Source organism: Oncorhynchus mykiss, chromosome 8, assembly GCF_013265735.2.
Source record: "Oncorhynchus mykiss isolate Arlee chromosome 8, USDA_OmykA_1.1, whole genome shotgun sequence".
Classification (NCBI taxonomy): Eukaryota; Metazoa; Chordata; class Actinopteri; order Salmoniformes; family Salmonidae; genus Oncorhynchus; species Oncorhynchus mykiss.
In genome coordinates, this window is record NC_048572.1 from 27,931,163 (window position 1) to 27,948,126 (window position 16,964).

Below are 16,964 nucleotides of genomic sequence, written 5' to 3' on the forward strand. Positions count from 1 at the left end.
TAGCTAGACAGCACAGCTCAGCAAGAGACGAGATAAAACGCAGGCTTATGACAATTTACCTCCCTCTGCTGGCTTTTTTCTGTGATAAACATAAGATTTTGCTTCTACAAGACCAACGTTTCCCAAACTCGGTCCTAGGACCCCAAGGGGTGCACGTTTTGGTCGTTGCCCTAGCACTACACAGCTGATTCAAATAATGAACTCATCATCAAGCTTTAATTATTTGAATCAGCTGTGTAGTGCTAGGCTAAATCAATTTCATATTCAACCACCAAATATAACATTTTGTGCAGTTGGCTATGCATACCCAAATAAGCTTCACTCCTTTTGCAAGAAACGGTGCCAATGGAAGTCATCAAACTTTTTACAAAGCAATCAAGTTCAATCAGTTGCACCTGGTTTCCATTCTGCCTCCTTCTTCTGGTGGTGATTAGTTTACCTGTGACTGAATTAACTTTTCTTTTTTTTTTGTCCCTTTGGTTCGTAGCAAGGGAGTTTCAAAGCAACCTGTTTTGCTTTTCTTGCCATCTTTATTTTCTGCTACTATCTGACCAGTACTGTATTGTTTGCTGGGGATTTGTATAGCGAAATGATGGCTCCAAGCCTTGGCATTAGTATTGGGTAAATTTGATATTCTTAAATTCTGAGTTTGAAGTCACTTGGAAAAATGCAAAACAATTTTGATGTGTTGTGGTTCTCCATGCTTTTTACCCGTGAGAAATGTCAGATATTAATTTAACTTTCTCCCAGAATATCATTGCTTTACATGGGGGTTCTTGGAAGTCCCAAAGGTTACAGTATTCCAGAAGGTATGCAGAGTTCTTTTCATTGATCAAGGTCTGCATGAGTCTTCTAATGTACCCTAACCTGAATTGTCTCGTGTAGGAGTGGATATACAGTCAGAATGTCGGGATCGATACCTGTGGGTGCATGTTGGTTCGTCTGGCAACGCCCCTAAGTTTGAGGCTGTAGGTGGGTGATGACAAGGTTTAAGTATTTTTTTGTATTACTTTAGACCTTAATTAAAGTATGGCTCAATTAGATTTAAACGGTTTATGATTGAAAGATTTGGTGCCCTCTGTCTTAGATAGTGGGTCCTCAATATTGGCATTAATGACCATAGTAGGCAATAAGTATCCAATAGTAGGATGGAGTATATTTGTTTAATGTAATTGATGCGCAGAGTGAAATGTAGTGTCCTCTTCTCTGCAGATGCGGTTGGTGTGCATCCCATAGATGAAAAGAATGCGTCCCGGTGTGGTTACACCATCAGCACCTTCAAGATGGATGGCTACACCACTCTCAGGGCTTCCTACTTCTCCTGTCACATTGACAACCAGGTAGCCTATTGGTGCATCCCAATATCTCGTTCCTCCTGAAGTGTTCCCGCAATGTGAAAGCGTTGGATTGGTGGAGGCATGGGCTAGTGGGAGGGGGATAATTGGGATATACTGTAGGTCTCACTCTAGGACAGCAGAGTTCTAAAGTCTTAGCCCAACCTGATTCAACTGTCTCAATGAATCAAGGGTGGTTTGATGATTTGAATGAGGTGGTGAATAGGGTGTGTTGGTTTAAGGGATGGAACAAAAAGGTGCAGGCTGAGGACCCGGACTCAAACTCCTGTCTTCCCATGCTGGACTGTCATCTTGCTGAGCTGATCAAACCTGATGACTAACAAATATTTGCTGTTTCAGAACGATGAGGTATTCACCTTCCAGTTCAATATCATTGTCATGGATGCCAAGGACCAACAGTCGCGCTACCCTTTGTCTCAGACCTGCTCCCTGCTACTGCCCTGGTCCCAACGGGAGGTTATATGTGAAGAGGACTACATGGAGGTACAGTAAGGCTGCCTTTTCCGGTCCTGGGCCTTTCCGGCCTAGCCTAGCCTAGTGTGCATACTGGGTTTCACACTGAGTAGAAATGCAATTTGCTTTGTCAAATGAACCCAATCAAATGAGTATGTTTTTGATCATTATTTAAGAATCAAACTAATTGATTGATTAATTCTGCTGGCATATAGTGGGCCTCCAGAACCAGAATTGGAAAATCCATAATTGTTTTTCTTTGACACAAAGTTAGATGACCCCTCTTTAAATATAGTCCTATATCCCTTAGGTAACTGTGGGGAGAGATGTGCCTTGTACTACCTCTGAAGGAACCTCAAAGGAAGCATGGAGGGCTGCCCATTCTGTTGTAAGCCACATCCTTTAGAAGCATTCAACATGTTTCTTAAGTATAATCTTTGCATTGAAACATGTTCAAGCTTGATCTTGACTCAATACTGACTCCTCTTAGGCCCAAAATATAGCCAATTCTGCATGGCAGGTAATGTTCCTAAAGAATGAGGATGAAATGGCCACCATGCCCATCACCGAAGCACATCGACTGGGTTACGAGCTGAGTGCCACTCCGAAAAGGGTTCTCTTCCGCTCTCCCTACAGACAAACTCACTCGGAAATCATAATGGTGGGTATTTCAAGAAATTCTATGCGTTTCAGTACTCTGCGCTGATCTGAAAACATTATTGAAAGAAATATGGTGGGAGCCCTCAAGACGCTTGCTCTTATAGCGGTGTATTCCCAATCGGTGCAGATGACGAAAAGCAAGAAACGTTGAACGTCTAATTTATTATATTTTAAGGCCTAAAACTGTCAGACCCTTTTCCCAACCACATTGTCTTTCTACTCTCAGGTTGACGGTGTTGCGGTGGAGGTCATTCATGGGACAGTGTTCTTCAGTCAGAAAATGATGGTGGTCATGATTGACATATCTGTGGCCTGCACCATAAGTATATTTATTTGTATTCCCCTATATTGCTAAAGAATGGTCTTTAACAATGCCACTACAATTAGCTGCAGCAGATTTTTTGATAACTCCATGCAAATGAGTTTATTATATTCAAATATAATGCACGTAACAATCCAAGACAACTGTGGATTAATATTTCTTCAAATAAACCATGAAATTGTGCTTCAATGACCAGGTTTCCAGTGAAGAACATGTAGGATAAATGACAGGCCTGATGGAAACTGGACATTCTGTTAAACTTTCCAAATGTTGACAAAACAAAATACATAAGATGGGATCATTTTGTCAGTAAAATTATGAGAAATGTCGGAAACGCTAACGCGCAAATATTGATATAATAACCATATCGAGAACTTGTGACGCGATGGCATGTGTGGTTCTCCCACTACAACTGGTCCGGCAAGCATGCAGTTTATTAGGCTACAGATGAAATGAATTAACTTCACAGGGTGGTGAACGTACAAGGAGGTGCGCTTGATGCTCCTTTCCAATAAGAATTGGTCTTATTCTGGTGACATGATGATCAGCGCTTGGCTTCTGTTTGACAAATACTCGCTCTTTTGATACATTTTCTCATGTATGCTATAAGTGTGCTCTAGGCAGCAGCGCCATCTGCGCGTTTTTGGCTGGCGCGAACATGCCACTAACATGCTGACCAGACCGGACACGTCGCGTGCGCGAGCGTCGCAAAATAAATTTAGAAATGCATGTTGTTCAATTATTGCACCCACACTGCTCGCGCACGCCAATGAGCGTCTGCGACGCCAAGGGCTAAATTAGAACTCATTCCTATTTCTGACCGCAGGTCGCGCTGCAAGTCCGGCCTCTCCCATCTCCTCATTGGTTTATAGAAGCAGGTACCCAAGTGCCATCTCCTCACGTGGGTGACAAAGACTAACTGTTTTGCTGGTAGTCGCGGTAATACAATGAGCGTTTAGATGCGATCACCATATAAGTTAATTGATGAAAAGGCCTGGAAGGAGGGGAGAGATGACTAGAAACGATTTGGTTGGCCGTGTTATGTGTGGATTAATTGTCGGAGTAGAGGTCCTTGTGCATTTCAGGTAAAAAAACAACTCAATGTTTATATCCCAGGACAAATTAGCTAGCAACAGCAAGCTAGCTAAATAGGACAAATTAACGTTAGCTAGCAAGTGCAAGCTAACTAGCTAAATTGCCATACATGTTTAATGATCTTTGACCTGTCCCCAAATTAATGTCATTGGTTCAGACTTTGTTTTGATATTTTAACCTGCGTGTGGGGTGGGGGGGGGGCAAAATAAATGTATGCGTGGGTAAGCTCTTAACATTTTTAACAGTGAGTAAGCTCTTAACTTTTTTTGAACTATTAGTTGAAAATGCAATTGAACCCCATTTAACTAGTTTTAGATTATTTTTTTTTATGTGCACTGTCATCTGCAACAATTTGATGGAAACATCTCTGAAATGCCGGTTTTATCCAGACTTTAGAATATTCTCATGAAAATATGTTGGCAATTAGATGGAAACCTAAATGTAAATACAATCACTCATCCACCTCTTGAAAGGAATTTGCATTTGAAAAATTCTGTTGTAATTGCTGAACTGTTTCAAATTGAGTACTTGTTTAAAATCTACCTACTGTGTGCACATAGTGGCATTTGAAAATGGAGTACTCATTTAGTGATCATGTACAAACCTTCAATCGGGTACTTGTGCACAAACCTTCAATCGGGTACTTGTGCTCATCCCTACACTGTTAACCAGAGTTATTCAAATCTGAGCCTGGAGGTTCAGGGGTAGACCTACAGATGGTTTTCTGTTCTACCTGATAATGAAGGTCTGAATATGTCGCTGATTGGCGACATGGCTACCATTCTAAAGACTTGTATTTCTTTCTCGCTCTCAGACCCAGGATACTTTGACGGGGTCAGGCTACTCTGGGAGACCCCCAGGATCATGACACCGTTGGTTCACAGCGGCTTTGGCTTTGAGAGCAAGCAGATCAACATGGGTGTGGAGAGCCAACTGCTAGATGCGGGCACGGCGAGGGCCAGGGGCTACACTCTAGAAGTCAAAGGGCTCATGGTACAGATGGGTGTCCCCTTTGGTGCCGAAGGAGGATATAGGAAGGTAAAGGCCACTGGACTTTAGCTCCGATCTGGGTTCAGACATAGCCTGGGTGGCAGTCTGTTTCTGCTCAACTACAAACTCCTTATGGAATTGTCATGCCAAACATAGTTTGACAATGGAGTAGGCAAAAGCAAATACTGATCTGGGACTAGGCTAGGTTCAACTGGTGCCAGGTTTTCAAACTGCAGCCCCAGAGAGCTTCTGGGTGTAAAGGCTTTTTTCCCTCCAGCCCAGCACTAAGATGACGCTTGTTTAAATGTCCAATACAGCTGTTTATCACTATCAAATCATTTCTGGGTAACAATTAAATACATTTGTGATTTAAAGAAACAATTGGCTTCTTAACCAAGGGCAAATTTTCAAGAAAATATCTTGCTAGGACTGTGGAAGTGGTCTGAGTGGGGAGGGGAAATCAGAAAATTAGCTGTTATTGGCAGTTTGAAACTTTAAAAAATTAAAATTGGTCTAAGTAATTTACAGCATGGTGAAGTCACTACGGAAGGCCAAAATTCATCCCACCAAAACAAGCTGTAACTTATCAAACCGCTCTTGCACTAAAAGGGCATTATCATCATTTTATATTTCATTTACACAGGAAAGTCAAGTTTGTCTACACTGGGCCTTTTTTCAACTTTAAATAAATCAACTAGGCCTAATCTTTCATCTGGACCACAATTGAGCAAGTATTTTTGTGCTGGGCTGACACCCAAGCCTGCACCAAGTAGCTCTCTGGGACTGGAGTTGGAAGACCTGATCTATAGTGATCAAAAATAAACGCAACATTTCCAATTATTTTTTTCAGAGTTACAGTTCAATTGACTGATTTCGTTCTATGAAATGCATTCATTAGGCCCTAATCTATGGATTTCACATGACTGGACTGGGGCGCTGCAATGGGTGGGCCTGGGAGGGTGTAGGGCCCCCCACTGGGGAGCCAGGACCAGCCAATAAGAATTAGTTTTTCCCCACAAGGGCTTTATCACAGACATACTCCTCAGTTTCATCAGCTTACAAGGTGGCTGGTCTCAGATGATCCTGTATGTGAAAGTCCTAGACTGGTGTGGTTACATGTGGTCTGTGGTTGAGAGGGTGGTTGTAAGTACTACTAAATTCTCTAAAATGACGTTGGCGGCAGCTTATGGTAGAGAAAAATAAGAGAAACTAGTTGAGAAACTCTCTGGCAACAGCTCTGGTGGCCGTTCCTGCAGTCAGCATGACCATTGCAAGCTCCCTCGATGTAGACATCTGTGGCATTTTATTGTACCCAGCACAAGGTGCACGTGTGTAATGATCAAGTTTAATCAGCTTCTCGATATGCTACACCTGTCAGGTGGATGGATTATGTTGGCAAAAGAGAAATGATCACTAACAGGGATGTAATCCAATGTGTACACAATGAGAAATAATATTTGTGCATATGGACAATATCCGGGATCTTTTTATTTCAGCTCATGAAACCTTATACATGCTGCGTTTTAAATATTTTTGTTCAGCATAATATATTCATAGATAACGTTTACCTAGTGTGCTTTTAAACTTAAATTGGTTCTAAAACTAGATTGTTGCTTATTCACGACAGCTTGAAGTGCAAGCTAACACAGTAAACTGTATTTTTAGAGTTTGGTGACAAACAATATCTACCGGGAGATGTACGTGGCTTGCCTATTCTATGAGCATGTGTTCTCTCATGTCTACACTGATGGTAGCACTGTTGAAACGAGACACCGGCTGCTCAGGGTAGTGGACACTCCATTGCTGTGCCGACACCCCTTCACCGTTGATGTCGACGCCCTTCCTCCATACCACAGTATGTTCATCCTTTTTGCACATAACAAACATGTGGTTACAATAACCAAGGTGTCATTTCCAATGTGCTTTGTGGCGTTGCTGATTTCTTGTTAATCATGGTTATTTGGCTACTTAACTATTTCCTCCATTACTACTCCAGATACCAGCTTTGAAGAGCATACGTTCAACGTGTACTTGGGGAACATTCCTCACGATGTGGCTCTGATGGGAGTGAAGTTGAATGAAAAGCAGTTCTCTGTGTCAGATGCTGCAGAACATGGCTACACCATCAGTAAGATCGTCCATGCCAATGGCACCCATGCCTATACTATCAGAGTTCCTTTTGACGACAAGGCTGTGCATAGGACGGTGAGTACATTTTGGATCCAACACATTTCCATAAATGGAGCTTATAGTCATGAATTGCAACTTTTGAAATAATACTTGATTTTTAAATGTTTTTTTTCTTAATAGTACTTAGGTGAGGGGCTCTTCCAGTACTCCATGGACATGAACTACACGTTAAGCATCATGCCCCTGGAAGAGGCTTACTACCATCTAGCCTCTGTTATGGAACAGCTCAGCAACGCATGTAAGGACTTGATTTGAAGACGTCTTTATATTTTACTTTCAAGCGTAACATTTTACTTTGAAGACCTTGCTAAAATAACTTGCTTTCAAAAATCTGCATTCTCACCCCAGTCCCTCCTGAGCTCAAAGGGGTTTGCACAAGAGGAGGCATTGTCTTTGACATGACCCAGCCAAGACTGGGATACCTGTGGGAGATCGGGGTCGGTCATGACCCTCTAACACCTGAGCTGGTGGCTGAAAGAGGGTACAACCTGCGAAACGAAAGCCATATTTTGACCTTGGAGGTGCCACTGTTCACTGTTGGCTACACTTATGAGGTACAGTATGTTGTCAATTCTAAAGCTGATTCAGCTATTCTCCAAGCCTGTGATTAGCTGTATCTGCTGTGTTGATGCTGGTCTAGAACAAAAAAAGATCAGTCTCAATCCATTCTTAGGCAGCGGTTCCCAAACTTTTTGGCTCACCCCCCCTTATACATTTGGGATATATATATATATATATATGTTTGTTTGCATTTCACTTCATACTTTTATTTGGTCATTTACATGGGTAATTACCATAAACCCATGAATACTCACTCTAATGAGATGGCTGAGCATGACGCTGGGAACACAGCATTTGTATTCAGAGCTTTATGCTTGACACAGATAAAAGTAGTTAATGTTCCACTCTCGTGAGTCGTAACATTTTAATGTATGTAAGTGCGGGAAAAGTAGCTTCACAGATGAAAAAGCAATCAGTTTATCAATGCGATTTCAGATGATCCTGGTTATTCTCCTGCGATTGACAGACCGAATTCAACCAGCGGGGTTGTGGCAAAGGCTGCACGCAAGGTCCTGTCACTGGACAGTTCCAGGAATACTGTAGCTCCGATGACAGCGGTGGTGGCAATGAGCGGTTGTTGGCTCCAGTTGTGGTTTTCGTGGCCTCTTGAAAGTACCTCCTGAAATGTCCATTATGTTTTGGAGGTAATGAGTGATTGTTGCTTTTTGTGACATCCAGGTACAGTTCGTTCTCCTCAAACTGAATCCAGTGAACGCCTCCACACTCGTCCCCTCTACTCCACTTGCACTGCCCAGCGCTCCAGCTTCTTCACAATCTCCTCAACTTTTTCAGCCAATGACATAATGTTGGTAATGGGGCCTTGCCATGACATGTCCATTCAGTCTATCAAAAATGTCTGCCAGGTTTGCCAGCCAATCTGCATTGGGTGACTCTGTATCCAGTATGAATAGGTGCTCTTCATCTTATTTCAAACAGACGCAGCAGCATTTTACCTCGACAACCACCTGACCTCAGTATGCAACAGTAGCGATTCATGCTCAGATCCCATATGTCTCGTATTTGAGGCTTGCCTTTATGAAGTACACCATTTTGTTTGAAGCATACTAATAAGCTTATTATCAAGGGCCTTAGAAGAAAGAGCATCCCTGTGTAACACAATGAGGGAATACTACGCGTGGCACAACAGCTTGTACCTTTGCCTTCAGACCCTTGTTTGCCCATCTGTACACACGCCCATACAGTTCTCCCAACACAGCCCCTCATCCCGCATCATCAAATGTTGAATGTCCCCTCAAGCACACTGCAAAATAACACCTCTTCATGTTTCCAGATAGCAGTATTTGATGAATACGAGAAGGTGAGCTTCATGTGACATCAGCTGACTCATCTAGTTGTAGAGAGAATTTCCCACTTTTTGTTCGCTCAATCTGACGCTTTCTTTTGCCGCTTCATATATTCGCCGGGCAACAGTGTTATCAGACAGCGGGATTTGTTTGCGCTGACGTGCTATTTTCTCTCATACCTATTGCTGCGAGGAGATTGAGTCTCACCAATAGTATGTGGCTTTTTAGATTTCTTGTATTTGAGACACTTAATGATATGATACTTAATAACAAACAGCTTGGGCTTTGGTAGGGGTTGTAGTCTGTGGTCAATGCATGCTTTTGGCCACGCAAATCTTGATCTTTGCCACGGCCAAAATCCACCGGTTTATCAGCGTAGAGTGTTTGTGTAAATGTCTCTTCAGTTTCACTGGCTTCAAACTGTTCGATTTTTATTTTTTTAGCACATGCAACACATTGTGGATGTGGATCCCAAATCAACCATGAGACATGTGAAAACAAACTGAATGTATCGCCTTTCTCTTTGCTGATTTCGAGTGCCAGCTCACCCTTGTGCTCCTTTCCCACTGGTACTAGGGTCTCAACAGGCGGTGCCTCGCTCGGCCTAGGCTCAGTGTCATTATCAGATGGCGTTTCATCGGTTGTAGATTCACCCTCATTAATGGTTGCATTGTCTTTATTTTTTTAAATCGACCACCGGTTCATATGAGGAAATTAGTCAATCAAAATAAATTCATTAGGCCGTAATCTATGGATTTCAAATGACTGGGAATACAGATATGAATCTGGTCACAGATGCATCTCAGTACTTCTGTGCATTCAAATTGCCACCAATAAAATGCAATCGTTTGTTGTGAGTAGCTTGTGCCTGCCCATACCATAACCCCACAGTGGGACACTCTCTTGACATCAGCAAACTGCTCACCCACATGATCCAATACATGTGGTCTACGGTTGTGACGTACTGCCAAATCCTCTAAAATGACGTAGGTGGCAAAATGAATATTAAAATCTCTGGCAACAACTCTGGCGCATATTCCTGCAGTCAGCATGCTAATTGCACACCCCTCAACTTGAGAAATCTGTGGCATTGTGTTGTGACACAACTTTACATTTTAGTGGCCTTATCCCCAGCTCAAGGGGCACTTGTGTCATGATCATGCTGTTTAATCAGCTTCTTTATATGCCACACCAGTCAGATGGTTGGATTATTTTGGCAAAAGAGAAACACTCACTAACAGGAACGTAAATTCATTTGTGCACAGTTTGAGAAGTTGTCTGTATGGAACATTTCTGGGATCTTTTATTTCAGCTCGGCAAGCATGGAGACCAACACTTTACATGTTGCGTTTATATTTTTGTTCAGTGTAGTTAAAACATTTGCACTAATTTGGGGAGGTGGTCGACCAGTTAAAAAAAATAAAAATAATATTGACTAGGCCCACTACTACATTGGTGTTGAAACTATGCCACCCCCTAGAGGCTCAAGGTAAAATGACTGGCAAAAAAAAAATGATGCCGTTTATCTCCGCCTACCTGTCTGTGCCGACACCACAGTTTGGGAACCACTGATCTAAGGTATGACCATCAACCAAATTTGGCAGGACATTGCCCTCACTTTTAATAGTTGTTTATAGGCCTACTTCACTGCTATGGGCCAAAACCTTTTCATTTCAGGATATCAACTTGAGGCATTTTTATGGCATATTTGAAATACACTCAAGAGATTCAAGGACTTTGGAGATCCAGACAGCAACAGCAACGCGCTGTCTTTTCAGACGTGATCAGCTTATAAGTGAGTATCCATCCATAACTCGCATGCTTTGTTTTTGTATTGGGATGTCATCTGCAGCTTTGACCTTTTTTGTCTTTCCAGTCTGTTCAACTGATGGGATCATGACTGTGTTGACCAGTACAAAAACTACCTGGCCTGCAGTGAATCCACGCAGTACTACCCTCTTGGACAGAACCTGTAAACCAAAATTAATGGACGACTCAAGAGTTCTGTTTGAGTTTGGCTTGAACACGTGCAATACCACGGTTATGGTATAATCTCATTTAAAATATACGTTTGGAGCCTGTGGAATTTTTTGTTTTAGCTAAATTTGAAAGGTCAGCCTAATTGATTTAAATACTTTATTAGGGGGGGGGGGGTTCGATTTTAACATTATCTAGGTCTAAATGACAATCCCATAGAACAAACAGTATACAATAATGCTATAGGCTAGATGGTGGGAAAATTCAGTCATGAGCTTTTGACTGACCTGAGCTACACATTAAAGTAACAGAAGTTTCCACTTGTCTTATAGGTTGAAGACTCTTCTGTAGTGTATGAAAACGAGATCCTGTCTTATAGGGAGCTCATACTTGACAGCGCTTCTTTAATCTCCAGGGATTCTAAATTCAGGTAAAGATCAGTCATGGTTATTTGGGAACATGATCGATCTTAGCATTTCAATGCTGTCATTTTCATGATACAATGCCCTGATCTGAATATGATCATGTATTTGTGCAATAAACTACTTAAGAATACAGTAGGTGACCTAGGTGTGAATAATCATAGTCCCAAATGTCATTAATAAATCTGATCAAGAAATGTGGATTAACTGTGGCTGCATATGGCACAGCTCTAATGACCTTTCCTTTTTAGACTCACAGTGCGATGTCTCTACCCACTTAGCTCGGTCAGTAGGCTGTTTGTGGACAGGACTTTTAAATCTGAAATTTCTGGGGTTGGCTCAATCAAATTCACAGGGAGCAACAAAGGTAAGATTGTTTTACATAACTACATGTAGTCTACTTTGAGCACGGTTTTGAGGAATGTATAAAAATAAATCCTTTGTTTTTAGATGGTGCAGCCAATAAACCAGTGCCTGACTGTCCACAGCAAGTTCCCACCAACACTGAAAGTGTCCATGTTATTGGCACAAAGCCTTCTCCAAGCAATCATGAGGTGTCACAGACAGGGGGGCATTATAGTACCAACTATGGATCTTTAACAGCTGACAACATCCTGGATCCTTCTCTCAGACATTACAGCGGTCTCCAAAGAAGTGGTGCCCCACAATCATCCAGCAATGTACAAAGTGTTCTGAATCGCTATGGACTTGTGCAAGGTGGAAGTGCTTATGGTACTGGCCAACACAAATTAAGTGACACCCCAGCCATAAATGCCTATGAATCCACCCAGGATTTAAATACTCCACATCAAAAGGGTATGGGAATCAGGCCTGAAACTGATGGAGGCAGCAGGCTCGGTGGATATGGGCAATTTCCCATCCATAGCCCTGTCCAGGGTGACGGGATCAAATATATCCCAGGCCACTATAGGCCTACATCTGCAAAGACGATCAATGTCCAATCTAGTGTCCTCAATCTAGTTCCCAGCCACTTAAACACTACTCCTGGTGGCAGCACTCAAAATGCACAGCAACATTTGAGACCTCACCCAAACTATGAGGGTAAGAGACCAAGCAACTCTGCCCAACATGAGATGTACAGTGCTGTACAATCAGCAAAGGTGCGCAAACCAGCCACAAGCCATCATGCAACTGTCCAAACGGTGAACAATAAGCCCACTTTCAGTAACCCCACTGCACAAAGTGGCAGCACACCGCAGCATTCTGGAGGTAATGTCCTCTCTGGCTTAAGACGCTATAGCCAATATGGTGTTTTGCAAAGTTCTGATGGCATATCTATCCCCCAGCAATATGTCAAGCCAGCCAGTGAACAATATACTCCTGGCACTGTCAAGACCCCAAGACACTATGACACTCCAAGCAAGGTAAACCCTTTCCTTGCTTCCTATGTTTACCAGAATACTAAAGTACAACCTGGTTCCAACTACAACACAGATGCCCAGCGTTTTGGTGTGAAACAAGTCCTTCCTGCTAATGCATATGGTTCTTCTCAAGTAAGGAACAGCTTCCAGCAAGTCCCCAGTCACAAAGTTCCACTAGGGACTGACCGTGCCCAAGGTACCTCAAGTTATGTGAAATCTGCTTCCAGAGACAACTTTGTTGTCCAAGGTATAGATCGTCAACCTACCACCAGCAAAGTCCCTGAATACAGCACGTATGGGGATAGCCAAAGTGGTTTATCTCAAGTTCTTGGCCATGATGAAACCTCCTTTGGAGAAGTGAAGTCCACCAAAGCTCAATTGGCACCAATTAAGATGCTTGTACCTAGCCAACTTTCTGTAAACAAATATGGACCTAGCAAGGGACAATATGCCAAACCAGCTTCTGGCCATTATGGATCCTCAGTTGGCAGGACTGAAATTGTCTACAGTGGTGCAAAACCTAACACCGACTATTACAGCACAGCACAGGGCACGGTCTACCAAGCTTCAGACAATGTCCAGTCTACCCCTCAGTTCCCATTTGTGAAGGCTGATGGCAAGATCACTCAACCTAACCCCAGCAATACAAAACCTGTTCACTCTGGTATATGCCAAAGCCACAAACTTCATAATAGTGCAGCCTCTAGCTTCTATGGAACCAGCCAGGACACACATTATGTCCCTGTGGCTAGCAAGTATGATGCTTACAAAAGCAATCATGTCCAACCAGCTTCGAACCAGTATGTGGGAACGCAAACCAGCATTGTTACACCTGGTCCGTACAGTGGAACTCTGCAGAAACTAGCTACTATCCTGCATGCTGCCTCTCAACCACATAATGTCCAACCCATGACTAGTTGGTATGGTGCTACTCAACACATTGCAATCAAACCTGCCCTTAGCCAAGATCAAGTTTCACAAAGTGATAGAGTTAAACCTGCTACTAGCAAGTATGTAACCCTTAAACACCACAGCATCCAACAAGTTCCTGGCCAGGATGTTTCTCAACGCAGTAGTGCGAAACCTGCCACAAGCACATCTCAATTGGTGCCTAGCCAGTATGATGGTTCTCAAAGCAGCAGAGTTGCCCATGCCCCTATTGGGACTATTCTTTTTCAGCAGAACATCATACATCATACTTCTAACCAGGACAGGGGTCCACAAAGTGTCAGCATTAAACCTACCAAGTCTGCTCCTACTCACAGTAATATCAACCAACAAGCTACTGGCCAGTATGGAGGTTCACAAAGCTACAGAGTTGAGCCAGCACCACCACATCAGATCAGGATCCAACCTGCCACTAGTGGCATAAGGGAACCCTCTCCCGGTCAGTCTGCTTCTTCTCACCTAAACATTGACCAACAAGCTACAAGCATGTATGGAGGTTCACAAAGCCACAGAAGAACTCCAGCTCCTAGCAAGTATGGTGCTTCTACTGTTCAGTATGCAGCAAAAGGACAAGAGCGAAATCCGCTTGCAGTCATAAGTGGTAGCAATGTTGATACTGACGGATCAGATCCTTGTGTGGAATGTTCCCTGGGCAACTCTGGAGGAAATTCAAACTTCATAAAAGTTAGCAGTGGAGGCCAGCCTATGGTTTCTCAAGACACTGGTGCCCAAGACAATCCCAGCTGTGTCAGTCCTATTTATTGTTTGTTCAACCAAGGGTCAGCCCAAAGTGGTAGTGCCCAATCAGTGGAAAAGCAACAGAACTTTGCCCAGAGCCACATTGTCCAGGATCCACCCAGCCATTTCCAACCAACATCTCAGGGTGGGAAAAAAAATGGCCAACCTGACCCAATTCATGGTACCACTTCTAACTTTCATCAACCTGTGCAGCATGGTGGTCATCTTCAAGCATTAAACAGAGGTGAAACTACACTAGACTACCATGGGTCTGCACAGCTTACCAGTGTCCAGCTGTCGCCCAGCCAAGTAAAACCAGCTTCCGCCTATTACAGTAAATACCAACGTGGTTTTAGCAAGAATGCTTATGGAGCTGTACAATCAGCCAATGGTGCCTATGAGAACACCCAGGGCAGCAATGGCCAACTTAATCGTAGACAACATGGGTCACCTTTAAGCTTCTATAGAGCTGTTCATGTTAGTGCTAAGAAACCTTTATCGATGACCAGTGTTCAATCCCCAAGATACGGGGTTGTACAAACGGGCAATATCCAACGAGACAGAAACCCCAACACTCATAGTGAGTATGGAGCAAACTGTCTTGGTTGTGGACAAATTCTTTCAGATCACCATGGGTACTTATCTAGCCTCAAAGGCATGCAAGGTGGAGCTGAGAATAAGCCCAACAACTTGAACTTCATCTCTACAGAAAAAGGAAAAGCTACAGACCTGCCCAAAGTCAGTGGTAACCATATTGATGCTGAAGGATCACATGAAAACTGTCCTGACAACTCTGGGCCAAGTTCAAATAACCCTCTAAACCCCAGGAGCAGTGACCCAGGCTGCTACGGTGGTAGTGTGCATGAAGGCATCTTGAGAGGTAGGCAATATGTCCTATAATTATCATTATGTAACCCTAGACTATAGCTGTGATCAAAGCAGATTGCTTATCTTATTTTCTCAAGTAGTTTGCTTTGACAATGTGCCTGTGTAGCCATAATTTCTGGATAATACAAAATGTAGATCCTTTAACATGTAACTTCTATTTCATCAGGTAAGCGTGGCCAAAGAAATGAAAAAGCCAACGTGAGTTGAGCACCTTGGAACATCACTCAATATAACTTGTCAATTGTTCCTCTAGGATAATGTTGCTTACTGGGGAATCTTCCATGCCTATCAAGATCTTCTATTGCAATACATTTCTATTTCAGATATTACGGCGTTGGAGTGTTTTTAGTCTAACCTTTAAATTGAACCTTGTCTATTCAAGTGCTATTTTTGATTGGGAGGTTAACTATAGCCCACAGACTGGGTTCATAAGCTACATATTGCATGGTTCTAGGACAACTAAAAAAAAGTAGAAAGTAATGAGCTAATTCTTACTATTCCGTCAAAATTAAGCATCATACAAAGAATATAAATAAGTTGGTAATTTAAGATGAAGTAACATTTCAATGAACTTCTGGACCAGACTTGTGTTTAAAGGCCCACTCTGAATTTACGTGTGTTTAACATTACAGCCATCTCAAATAAAAATGTATGTCCGTTGATTCAATGTCACATTTTTAAATGCCTCATGCACTTAATTTAAAATGGTTTATAACCCAAAATAAGGTTTTAAGCCATTTGTAAATGATCTTTAACCATATTTTGAAGCAATACATTAACTGTCATGGACTGTTAGTCCTTGCAGCTATAGTGTCATCTCTGCACTGGAGTAGTTACATTTTTCCAGCCCTAGCCATCTCAGTATAGCAAACGAAGTGGCAGGGTAGCCCAATATTAGATCTCTGATTTAATTAGACAAGTTCTAAAGGCATTCCATAGTGACTACCTGCTAGCAGCATGTGTTCTGAATCCGAAGTGACATCCATAATAGGTAGATGGTTCTGATTGGAGAATCGCTATTTGCATCACCGAGCAGTGAACGTAACTATTAAACCATGTTTTTTTTTTTAGCTGCTTCCCCTCCCCAAATAAATCTAATATGGATGCCAATGTGTTCTAGCTTCGCACGTAGATGTTTCCGTCACTTCTCGTCTGGGGCAGCACCTGCCTGTTTTGCAGGACTCATTAGCTAACTGACAAGTGTGAACCACAGACGGGTGTACACAGAAAGCAAAAACCAAACATTGGCATCCAAATTAGATCTTGATTTGGGAGTTGGCATCTAAAACATGGCAATGACAGAGTGGGCTGCCTCGCTTCTAGCCTTAAGGAACTGCAGTATTTGTGTATTTTTCTTACATTGTTAGCCCAGAAAATCTTAAGTATTACATACCGACCCACCCAGGGCATTTGAACTAATTCCAGAGGCTGACCCAAAACTGCATTTATTGTAGCTGCGATTTTAACAAGGCAAATTAGAGCGACAGACTGGATCACTGCTACGTTAACTTCCGCGATGCATACAAGGCCCTCCTTTTGGAAAATCTGACCACGACTCCATTTTGCTCCTCCCTTCCTATAGGCAGAAACTCAAACAGGAAGTACCTGTGCTACACTGGTCTGACCAATTGGAATCCACACTTCAAAATTATTTTGATCATGCGGACTGGTATATGTTC

The 16,964-nt window shown here is 42.6% G+C and overlaps 2 protein-coding genes across 4 annotated transcripts in view; one reads left to right on the forward strand and one right to left on the reverse strand.

Annotated features, from left to right (window-relative positions):
* brf1b (BRF1 RNA polymerase III transcription initiation factor subunit b) overlaps window positions 1-16,964 on the reverse strand; it is a 127,301-nt gene that overhangs the window by 107,013 nt on the left and 3,324 nt on the right. The gene's annotated exons all lie outside the window — the stretch shown is intronic.
* LOC110529728 lies at window positions 339-16,889 on the forward strand. Of its 3 annotated transcripts, XM_036985211.1 has the most exons (19): window positions 339-621; window positions 751-809; window positions 886-972; window positions 1,213-1,340; window positions 1,695-1,838; window positions 2,119-2,196; window positions 2,299-2,469; window positions 2,695-2,791; window positions 4,700-4,923; window positions 6,541-6,730; window positions 6,872-7,080; window positions 7,186-7,303; window positions 7,414-7,619; window positions 10,608-10,725; window positions 10,807-10,976; window positions 11,240-11,337; window positions 11,581-11,696; window positions 11,780-15,277; window positions 15,452-16,889. In XM_036985211.1, exons 1-19 carry the CDS (start codon window positions 590-592, stop codon window positions 15,490-15,492), a joined length of 5,784 nt encoding a protein of 1,927 aa, XP_036841106.1. In that variant the 5' UTR covers window positions 339-589; the 3' UTR covers window positions 15,493-16,889. The 3 variants fall into 3 exon arrangements, with proteins under 3 accessions (XP_036841106.1, XP_036841107.1, XP_021467871.2); XM_036985212.1 differs by lacking the exons at window positions 11,581-11,696; window positions 11,780-15,277; window positions 15,452-16,889 and having other exon boundaries at window positions 343-621; window positions 11,240-11,494; XM_021612196.2 differs by lacking the exons at window positions 10,608-10,725; window positions 10,807-10,976; window positions 11,240-11,337; ... (1 more) ...; window positions 11,780-15,277; window positions 15,452-16,889 and adding an exon at window positions 8,062-10,594 and having other exon boundaries at window positions 344-621.